At 41.2% G+C, this 11,368-nt stretch overlaps 1 protein-coding gene across 1 annotated transcript in view; it reads right to left on the bottom strand.

Moving 5' to 3' along the window:
* The window catches only part of IPCEF1 (interaction protein for cytohesin exchange factors 1), a 41,945-nt gene that overhangs the window by 16,453 nt on the left and 14,124 nt on the right, over positions 1 to 11,368 (bottom strand). Inside the window, exons 4-7 of the mRNA XM_010133221.1 lie at positions 10,734 to 10,807; positions 9,025 to 9,096; positions 5,969 to 6,030; positions 2,295 to 2,383 (exon numbers count right to left, since the gene is read on the bottom strand). Coding sequence (XP_010131523.1) covers positions 2,295 to 2,383; positions 5,969 to 6,030; positions 9,025 to 9,096; positions 10,734 to 10,807 — 297 coding nt within the window. The remainder of the gene's footprint in view (positions 1 to 2,294; positions 2,384 to 5,968; positions 6,031 to 9,024; positions 9,097 to 10,733; positions 10,808 to 11,368) is intronic.

Below are 11,368 nucleotides of genomic sequence, written 5' to 3'. Positions count from 1 at the left end.
TGATCTGGGTTTCCAGGATAAGCATCTCTTCTAGGAGCAATCTGAAAAGATTCAAGCAGACCTTCCAAAAGTGGTGTACACACAGAGCATCAACCCAAATCCATCACATTTGGGACCTCACAGCTTGGTTCAAAAACTCTGCAGTGAATAAACAGGCAGCAAGCAATGTTTAACCAGCCTGCCCAAAGACAACCAAGAGCTCCACTCCTAGAATTGACTTTCCAGTAGAAGCTGTGCTTTCCCAACCCTTCCAGTGGTTTTCTTCTTCCAGTACTTGTCCAGAAATTAAATTAAATTGGGTAATTGAAAGATGACTCTGACTTGCAGTCAAACACAGCTGAGATGGTACCTAACTGTCCCTACCTACCACGTCAGCAAGCTGAACATAGTGCAGACCCATGGCAGCTGGACCTTATTCTGGCAGCCACTTCTGGGGTGAAAAGGTGACAGCTTTGCTCAGGAGACACTAACCTTTGTCCATGGGGAAAGGGATTTTCAGATGGAAATGAGGAGAGAGGGAACAACTGGAGGAAATACGGCCTTTAAGAGAAAGGCTGAGGAAGCGAGACTCCTCGGCATCTGCACCATTGCCTGTTCCCCGCACATCCCCTGCTAAAATGTGGGGGCCAGCACTCAAGAAAAACATATGGGAAGGAGACAAATGGAGATCACCTCTGCAGCAACAGATTGACAAGCAGTAGGAAACCAGAAAAGACAGAAAAGTAAAAAACAGCACCTGTTTAAAACTGATCATCTGGAAAAATGCAGGCATTCACTCAGAGGCGAGCAGATGGAAAAGACATCGACAGTCTCTCAAAGGCAAGCCACTCAGGTATAAAATTCAAGATGCTTCATTATCGGCCCTCGGCCCAGAAAAACTCTCAGAAATGTATTGCCAAGGTTCCTATTTTTTTCCAATATTTATAGCCCCCTGGCCACATTTAACTTGAAGTTAATACAGGCAATAAATAATCATGTTTTATGCAGCAGTGAACACCACACACTCCCAAGCGCCGGGTGAATTGTTTTACAGTGATTAACGTTGCACAGCTGTGTCGGGAGAGGAAGTGAAGACTGACTTATCTGACTGAAACAGAACAGGGCAAGTGGGTGACAGCGTGACATACACTCCCAGCTTTATGCAAGCTAATTAAAGATTGCCAGACAGGCAACCCTGTGCATGACATCTCCTTTTATTATTGCCTGTGACTGCACAAGCTTCTCCATCTCGCCTGTATATTTCAAATTTCTTCCTGCTTCACTGCCTCTGGGCCCACCCCAGCTACTGGATGTCATTTCAGCAAGCCATACAGGGACTTATTCCACAGCAGTAAGGCAGCAAGGCAAACATCCCTTCCACGAGGTGCAATGAGATGATTTAACACTAAGTGTATTATTGCATTCCTCTGGATATTATCTTTAACAGCTGGCAAAGGGGTAGGCTCGAACTCAAGATTCCTTATTTCAGCTGCATTACCATCCCAAACTAGATTACTCATTTCTAAACACAGAATTAAGTAAAATTCGTATCCTAAAGCATGTGTAAGGGGAGATGAGATCACTGAGAAAAGCATCAATATAGAAACAAGATTAAAAGTGTGATAGGTAGCTAATAATTAGGTGAGTCAATTTGATTAGATGCATCAGGGTGCATAGTGCTTATTTTAATTTTAATTTACGAAATAAAGCAAGGCAGGAAGGAATATTCTGGACAAATACACTACAGCAAGAGAGAAAAATAGCATAGATTTGGGGAAGGTGCCTATTGTGTTTTTTATAGTCTACTGTTCAGAAGTGAAGGAAAAGAACCAATTTTATCACTGTAAGAAGAGGCCTCCTTCCCTTCACTTCACTGCCACAAAAGAAGCTTCAAATTCGACAGTCTTAAGAACAGCTCACTCAGAAAAATAAATACAAATCTGTGGGAGGATGCTACTGGGGTCACAAGAAGAAAGAAGATTTGCAACTGATTAAAGAAAGAGTAGTATGAAAAACTAGGTTATGGTAGTGTGTTAAAAACTTTGTAAATAGAAGTTACAGCCTGTGTATGAGGTAGAGTGCCTCCGTCTGAAGGAGCTGCTCTTTTACAGTGCAAGGCTCCTGGTGGGGCAGGCTGCAATAACTGTGTGCTCTGCCATGGGGCAGGGGCAGCCAGCGCATCTGCATTTCACAGGCACACAGGATGAACATTTCCAGCCCCTGGTTTAGCTTATTCCTCAGAGGTCTGCTACCTCATTAAAGTTTTGTTCCCACTGGCTAGCACCAAGAAATAAGCTAATTACTGTAACACTTACCGAAGAAGGAGGTGGTGGCTGGACTGCACAGAGGGGAGGTGGTGTGTCTGTTATTTCTGGTTCATCGTGTTCACTTTCACTGTAGCATTCTGAGGCAGACATTCAAAATGAGCAAAACCAAAGTGTTAGACAAACACTCAGTTATTCCTCTCAGTGCTGTTAATCACAGGTCACCAAGTCAGATGTTCTGGGCTGAGGACCATACTATAACATGTCAGTGTCTCCTACAGTGAAAACTAACCCATTGGTGGTGATGTTATGGTATTTCATAGCAATAATTTTTCTTTTTATTAAGTAAAAACAGAATTGCTAGTATGCTATGGCAGAAAACTCTAGGTAGCAACACTCTAGATATAGCTTCAATAATAAGTTTGGGGTGGGCTTTTTATCCTCTCTTTGCAGCCTTTAAAAGAACAGCTGCATTCTTTGTAGTGTAAGTTAGGAAGAACTGTTACGAGTAGCAAATTCTGTCCCCTAATCTCCATAACCAGGAAGTTTTCCTGTGGTTTTGGAGAAAATAGCTGCTCGCATGGTGCTTTTGACCCCATAGAGCAGCCTCGTGGCCGTCTTCTGTCTCCACGCAGTAACTCACACAGGCACGCCTTGTGGCATGCCAGTACGTGTGCAGAGCTAGTTCTAAAAGTAAACACAGGATTCTAGAACTATACACTCACCTATTTTTTTTAAATAAAAAGCCTATAGAGCCTCAGTATCTTTTGACATGTGGCAGAGGCAGTCACGTTATTTCTTTCAGCTACCTGTGTAGCAGGTGAAAGCATTTTCTTTTAAAAAGTTTCAAAACTTTTAAAAAGTTGATTAAATGAAGTGATGATCATTGATAAAATGAGACAGAGAAAAGAAAAGGCAGCAAGTTGCTTGTTCCTATTCCTAGGCCTGGCTGTAACCACTGGGCAAGATCACTTCCCTCTGCTAAATCGCCCAGCATGCATCAGCATTCCACATCCAACCTTTGTAGGAGCGACTGCTTTCATCTAGCTCTTCACTACATGTGAAGGGTGACAGAGTTTACTCCTGAGCCGGGGACATAAAAGATTGCAAAGACACAGCCAAAGCTTAATGAGGACAACGTGAGAGCTGTGTCTCAAGAGCAGAGCCTTCCCCTGTGGTCACCTCGGGAACTGGCACTCTGCACTGCCTCTTCCTCCACCATGCACCTGGGTCTCTCCAGTAGAAACAACGTTCCATCTCTCCCCCTGAGTGGGTGAGGGTTGTTTGTTTTCTGGGAGTACTTTGTCAGAGCTGAACTTCATGGGTTCAGACCACTACCATGGTCTCTGGGAAATCACCTGTGATTATCTGATCTTTTAACTACATTAATACCCACACACTTTCTTTTTGTGCGTGACATTTGGGGGATTTTAGTGTGAGGGGAACAAAGTTTTAAGAGAAAAGCACTTTATACACGAGAGCAAGGTTTCTAAGGTGTTAACAAAGTGGAGCTCACAGAGATCCGTTACTTTTTCTCCCCATACTGTTTGCAGAATTACAGGGGGTTTAATAGCATAGCTGCTATTCTCTTTACCAGAATATGTGCTGGCACATCTTTGTATAAAGGACTGAGACTGGCTGCAGAAAGGCCCATATCAAATTCTAAGGTTCTATTAATGCCTTCTTGAATAACTCTTAGTAAAGAGCTTATTGTTTCTACAGCTCCCCTTTTAGGCACACAGAAGATGTGAAAAAGAATCAATAGCTGTTTCAGATACAAATGGGGCTGGAGGCTGTTAAAAGCATGGAAAGCACATGAACACACAAGAACTGCCATAACAAGAGCCAAGACCCTATTGAAGAGTTACGGTGTGTGATACAGAGGGGGGAACCAGGCCAGCAGGAACAGAAGCGACTGTGGATAATGCCCAATGTTTCTGCAAGGGCTCATCCACCCAGGCGTGTCGGTGGGGTGCTGAACCCACGCTCAAGGCAGTTGCTGAATACCCATGACAAAACACACATAGAAAGACAAGGAGGTGTTTGACACCAGAAACAGAGCACCTTTCTCTGAAGGGGAAATAGGCCACCAGACTCAAAAGCTGAAGAAATCTTGGCTATGTCATCTTTATTGCAGAGTAATTAGATGATGTGCTGCAGAGGTTATTGAGTGGATTATTTTGTATCTTTCTCTTTTTTTAATTAATATTAGTGCCCTGACTCCCTTTGAATTGTTTTATAATTCTCAGCTAACACAACTAATAATACATTTTTGAGGCTTTTAAAAAAATAATTTGGTTTTATATATAGAATTTTTTCCATCCTCATCTTCCATCAAACTCCTCTTTTGTGAAACATGGACAACATGATTGGACACTTCCTCCCCAAATACAATCACCATGCAGTCCTCGCAACATGGCCTAATAGTCCATATAGCCCTATATCCTAATTATCTCAGACTGTTTTGATACAAAATTGTGTTCAAAGAGGACAACAGGCATTTTGGAGGAATCTGGGGGTATGGAAATTAACAAGTTTCCTGACAAGAAATAGATGACCTTTAAAGGTCCCTTCCAACTCAAAACTTTCTATGATTCTATGAAATAAAGATGTACCAGGAACTGAAAACAGAGCGATTGATGAGACCTGCTGAATCTCCAGAAATCAGTGGTATCTATGTTTACCAGCCCCAAAGCTGCTTTTAATAGCAGAGTATAAATGGAGGCAAAGTATAAACAGAGCCAGATCAGACTAATCAATAATCGAATCACGTGTCCAAAGCCTGGACATAAACCACGACTTTATTCTGGGAAACAGCAGACAGGAGCATTTCAGTGCTTAGACAAAAGGCTCCATCACTTAAGTGTTCATACTACAAAACCTCCCAGTTTCTCCTCCATAGTGGCAGCTGCTTTGCAAGCTGAGGAGCTCTTAAAAAGGCACCGGTACCAATACTCTAAAAATGGAGTGTCAAAAGCCCAGAAGATGATACATATCCCTCACTCATCTCTGGTTTCCTAACAATACTACCAACAGTGCTTCTCATTCTAAAGCAGCTCCCAGCATGTGTGTCCTCACCAGCAGCTTTCCCAAGCAGTCTGACAGGTAACTTGCTTTATCATCTGCCCAGATTTCTGGTTCGAGTGCACGTGTCTTCGCACCAAAAAGTTCTGTTAGGTCAGTGTGTGAATTAAGACAACAAATAAATTGCTAGGGAACTTTTAAAATTATTTATTCCACAATGAACTCTTCAGCTTGGCTCTGAAGGAAGTTGTACAGTACACTACTACCACCCCTCCCAATACTGCTGTTGTTGAAACGCGCAGGAAGGGAGAAAACAGCAGGCATTGGTCTACACTGCACAAGATGTTCCCAAGCTAGTGAACTCCCAGGCCATGTCACAGCTCCTGTAATACACCTTACCAGCTCAAAACCCAGAGTGGTACGGCTGTTTCTCTTCACGCTTGGTAGGCTTAGCAAGCCAGCGAACTGCTGGAAAGCAGTTAGGCACCTCTCCCAAGATCACTGAGTGTCTCTCAGTTGGCACTGCTTCTCTCAGCATTGTTTCTGTGATTACTCTGTGCTGTGTCAGTGTGGTTCCTCTGAGCTCAGTCAGTAGAGGGACTCAAATTGACAATTTAAAAGAAAGAAAACGATATTTGGTCAAGCAAAAACTGTGAAGAGCGTGATGCGGTTAGACACTGAAACCACCATCGGGAGCATACCTTCCTCATTCTTTCCGCTGGGTGCCTGAGGGTCTACAGCCATCCCCAGCTTACTTAGCCACCTGTGTTTGAAACAGAGGAAATACAGAGTTAGGGATGCTTGCATGCTGTTCAGACAGAGTTTTATCCCTTTCAAATGCGTTCTACATCACAACATCCATTTTCATTAAGCTGAAGACTAAATGTCAAAGTTTCTTTCTATTTCTTAGATCACCTTCTGGGAAGGCACCAGATATCTGAATACTAACTATCATTTCCTGTTGTAAGTAGGACTAATTGCCTGGGACATCTTCTTTCCCTGTCCTGAAAAAAGCACTACTGATGACCAACGAGTTCCGTTCATGGAATCTAAAGGAAAAGTATGTGTACTGTTACACAGAGTCAGCGGCTTAGTCCTGCTCTTGAAGTGTTGTCTTTCACCTGAGATGAAGCAAAAGGCAAAGGAGCAATAGGAGATGATGTCAGCTGCACTGGCCAAAGCTATTGCAGCACAGTCTAAGAATCTAAGCCGTTTAAAAACAGCCTTTCTGACCATTACATACTGCTTTCTTCAAGTTCCTTTGTACTTTTTTGTCAGTAAGTCTCACTTCCTGTCTTGCTTTAAGCTACTAAGAGGGTTGGTTTTTTTTTTTTTCATTTCTCTTCCTAGGTGGCTACATTTTTCTAGGGCTAAAAACAATCCCTAGATACACTTTTTTATATTGTGTTTTCCTATAGGTCATTCAGATCTATCCAGGTTTTAAGAAACTAACTAAAAGAGCCCAAGCCTTTCAGATCAAAACTCGAGGCCTAAATAAGCAATGGATGAAGGGCAGGAATTAAGATTTATAACTCTGAAAAAACATAGTGTCTGATCTTGATCCCACTGAAGCAGTGAGAAATTTGCTAGTAAGTTCATTGTCAAAGTAACTGGATTTTGAGACTGCAGTATGAACAATAGAGCCACATAACAATTCATGAAAACAGTGTAATTTCTGTAAGAGTGGATTATTGACTTTATTCTAACAGCTAATCATAACAGAATGATTTTTTAAATAAAAAAAAAACTTAACAAAAGAAAAGCATTGCTAAAAAATCCAGGACTTGATTAACCACAGTGATCAGACAGATCGCCAGTAACCGTGTGCAACTGGTCAGGTAAATGCACGCAGCTAGTCAGCACGTGTTTACTTTTCAGGTGGGCATGACAACACAAATCCCTGCTAAATTAATGAAGCAAATGACTGAGTTAGTAAATCCACTGTTGATTTAATAGATATACATGCATGAAGAGTGACAAAAGGTTGTGACCCGTTGAGCATTTATGCACACCAGTAATTTGACACGCGTGAATGCCCCAGTGAGTTCGGTGGAACAACTCACATGCATATGTATTTGCAGGACTAGAGCCAAGAGAACAGATGTCTTTTAGTCTGTTTTGACATATATATGAGTATGTGTGTACTTTATGTATTAAAGGCATGTATTTTATACTTTGCCAAGGAAAACATCATCGGTTACAACAGTGAGGAATTAGTACTATACTGCGTGAAGTATAACACAGGCTGCTCTAGTGCTAGCCCACCTAGCTTTAACCCAAAATGAAATTCACCCGAGAAGTGGAGTTTGAAGAAAATAGTTCTGGGGGCATAAGAGCTGGGACACCTGCATATATTTCAATCACTCACTCACATGAGACTAAACATTTCAAAAAGTGTCATTAAACCACTGAGAATTTCCAGCTAGGGTCCAAACTGGTTGTTAACACTCTCTAATGTCTTCCATTAGCTCTAATTTTCATTTTCCTTCTCCCTACATCCTTCCCTATCCACCAGAGTTCCTCTCTCTACAGAAATATTCCTGTCCAGCAGTGCCTCATGCTCAGTCATCCTCAGCCCATCTACCTGAAGAACTTCTCGCTCTTTTCAGGAGCTCTGGTAGGTAATGCAGTGATACGGAAACAGATGCGTATCTCCTCGCTGGTACATTCTGTGCTGCTCTAAGTTGCAAAGGGCAACACATCCTTTCCATCTATATTTACTTGTATGCATCTACAGAGTACAGCCTTATGAATATATTAACTATGTACATAAGCTACTAGTAGTATTTTACATTTCTGTTCCTTATCTATAGCCCTTTCAGGGGTCACACACAACCTCTGACCTTTTTTGTTGTGGCAAATGTAGGTGAGGTCTCCTGTTTACAGAAGGAAAGAACAGTCAATGCCCGATGAAGAATCTCACAAGGATCGCTAGCAAAGGCATGATTAAAACCCTGACCTGGCTATCATAGGAGCTCTCTTTCCTTTTAGATTGTACTGCTTTGCATCCAGTACTTGCCCATTTAATGCAATAGCATTGTGAACCGACTGCAATCTGAAGAAAAATTACAAAGAAAGTATGGGATGTATCTAAATCAGCCAAAACTGGATCAATAGTAAATAGTATTTATTTCTGATAGTTCAGTGGTTTCTGAAATGGCAGTGTACGTATCCATTTTTACTTCTTGCATCAAAAACTACATAAATGAACTGTTGTTCTTTTGGAAATTTGTGGAAGTAAAATTTCTAATTTGTCATGAGGATTCTTTGACTGCAACACAGTTTGACACCAAAGTAAATGATTACTTACATTAAAGAAACAGCCCTTTCTATCCTTTTAACCCTCCTTGTTAATTGATGTGCTACTCTGAAAGCAGTCACTATTGTATTCTAGTCCTAGATTATTTCTGGACAAAACCATATTTAGCATTTCCCTCTCTTTCATTTCTTCCCTCACTTCTTCCAAGGTGATGAACTAGATATCAAATCTTTGCACCTTTCTAAATAAAAGGGATTTACACCATCAAATACTGGGAAGATTAGTATCAAAATCAGGGTAATAATATGATTCTGATTTCAGCTGTCATTAGTGAGCAAATAGCAGTATTTTTTTTCTATGCAATGACCAGAAAACAAAACATATTCAGTAATGCCCCAAATAGCTTTGTCAACAACCACTTGACAGTGAGAGAATGAAATTTCAAGGGGTGTTGTCAGGCATGAGATGGATGAAACATGGCCAGTTTCTCCTACTTACGTGTTCATTTCCAGAACATTTTCTGCTGCAAAATAAAATGTCTTGATCTGTGGGTGGCTGATCTTAATAGCACTTTAAGAAAAGAAAAACAGAAGAGATATAAAAAAACTAGTTTACATAAGAAACAGCTGAACGAATTATTTTGAAATATTTATTCATTCCACTATATTAATCCAGGCCAGTTTATCCATCCATATAACTCTTTCCTTAAAACTCTAGTCTATTTTAAGCTCATTTCTTGGGCCACACATACCACTTAGGTATAAACTACAGGAACTAAAAAGGAAGGAATGAAGAATAAAACAAAGACCTTCATTATGCCATTACATAATGCAGTTGTGTGCCCACATCTTGAATACTGTGTGCGGCTTTGCTTTCCCCAGCTCAGAAAAGCATAGTAAACTTGGAAAAGTTTCAGAGAAAGCACCAGGGGCAACCCAAGTTTTGGAACAGCTTTCATGAGTGATTAATCAGGCTAAGACTCAACAGCATGGAAAACTGATGGTTGAGGGAAGGGAAGTATGATACCATAAAATTGGAAGTCGCACGCAGCAGGTGAGTAGGGACTGACTCTTCACTGTCTTTCCCAGGACAAGTTTTAGGAGGCACCAAAGAGGCAACTAGGTGGCAGGTTTGAGACAAACAAAATGGAGGTAGTACCCTCACTACCTTCAGCAGTTAACTTTTGGGTCTCTGCTCCAGACTACTCTTTAGTTGAATATCCACCAGTATGACTTTTCGGAGTATTTTCTTTTCCTAAACGATAGTCTTTGAACTTGAGACTGTGTGGCTCCCCTCTTTTGTTTCTTGTTTGGTGACTCTGTCCTGTGGAAGCACACACTGTTTGATGGGGTCCCAGCAGCCTCAGTTGCTCCTCTCAGTTCTCAGTTCTCCTAACTTACCCCATCCCAAATAAGTGATAAGCACGTGTTTTCCTCCCACTCACTGACAGCCAACAGCTGCAGAAGTAAAGTATTTTCTCATGGTCCTATACTGTGTGACTCAATGTTTCCTCTGAGAAAACAAAATGGATCTCCCCATATTCAAGATAGCTGCTCTCTTTCTTTGGAGGAGTCAAGCCCACAGTCTCAAGAACACTTACAGCTAATGTCAGGATGAAACCTGAACAAAAGAATGAAGGCTTTCTCTTGAGAGACAGAATAAAACCCATGCTGAGCCTTTTAACTCTGAACAGCAGCAACACCCCCCCAAAACCTTTAAAGTGTACTCAGAAGCACCTGGAAGTCAGTGCTGCATTTGGAGTTTGAAGAGAATATCCATACCCTGCTAAACAAAATTATTGTCCCCTGCACAATCAGAGACTTCGCGTACAGCCCAAGCTCAGTTGCACCACAGCAACCTAAATAATAGTCTCGACTTTGAGGAAAGCAGCATTACTTGCACCACAGCTGACCTCTCCATCTAAGAGAAGGTATCTAAGATAGACTGCGTTTACTCATAATCAGTGAACAAAGTAAAAAAAAAAAAAAAATTTGGCATACTGATCTATTTTTTATTTCCAGATTTAGCTGAGCACATCTGGCAGAGAATTTTCAAAAATGTTTTTGCAATATAGTTTTCTTTCAGTAGGTCAATTAATATCTCATTATTTATATAACACAGAATAGCTCCCCATAGCATCGTCAGGCACTACTGAGATTCTGTTCCTTGTAAAAATCATGCAAAACTGGGGCGAGAGATAAACTTACTGCTTTTTTTTGCATTCGGTTGCTCGGTCCACACTGAAGTCTGGAAGTCTGATAAATCCTTCTGCTTTTTCAGCCTGCAATAAAAAAAAAAAAGAAAGAAAAAAAATCACTACATCAACCAGCTAGTAAACTGCCAGATTTCAATGCTCAAAGACATTCCACATGCAAGTGCTTGTTTTTGGCAGCTTTTTATAGTGTGAAAATATATGCTTATCACCATGGGGACAGATTAACAACCAATGTTTTGTCTGATATTTGGGAACAAGAAATATTCCTATACCACCTACTATTTGTGTAAGTCCTGGATGCCAGAAAGTCACCACTCCTCTTCATACAAGTGGCAGAGTGTGAGCATAGGATTTGTTGTACACTTCTAAATATCAAAGTGCCTGAAAAAGGATGGATTCTCAACTCCTACAACGGTGCTGAGACAGATTCCCTCTAATCATCTCAAAGCATTTGTATAAGTGCACCCTTACCAAAGATTCAGGATTAAGTCATACGTATAGTCCAGAGACTGAAATTGTCAAGGGCAAAATTTAGGTCTGGAACAAACCAGGAGCAGGAAGATGGAGGAACCCAATCCCTTTGCAGCCATCACACAACTTCTGTCTACAAAGACACCAGACACTCTT

This window comes from Buceros rhinoceros, unplaced genomic scaffold (assembly GCF_000710305.1).
Source record: "Buceros rhinoceros silvestris isolate BGI_N320 unplaced genomic scaffold, ASM71030v1 scaffold4723, whole genome shotgun sequence".
NCBI lineage: Eukaryota > Metazoa > Chordata > Aves > Bucerotiformes > Bucerotidae > Buceros > Buceros rhinoceros.
The sequence above is the reverse complement of the archived record's forward strand: the minus strand, read 5'-3'. Positions and strand labels throughout refer to the sequence as shown.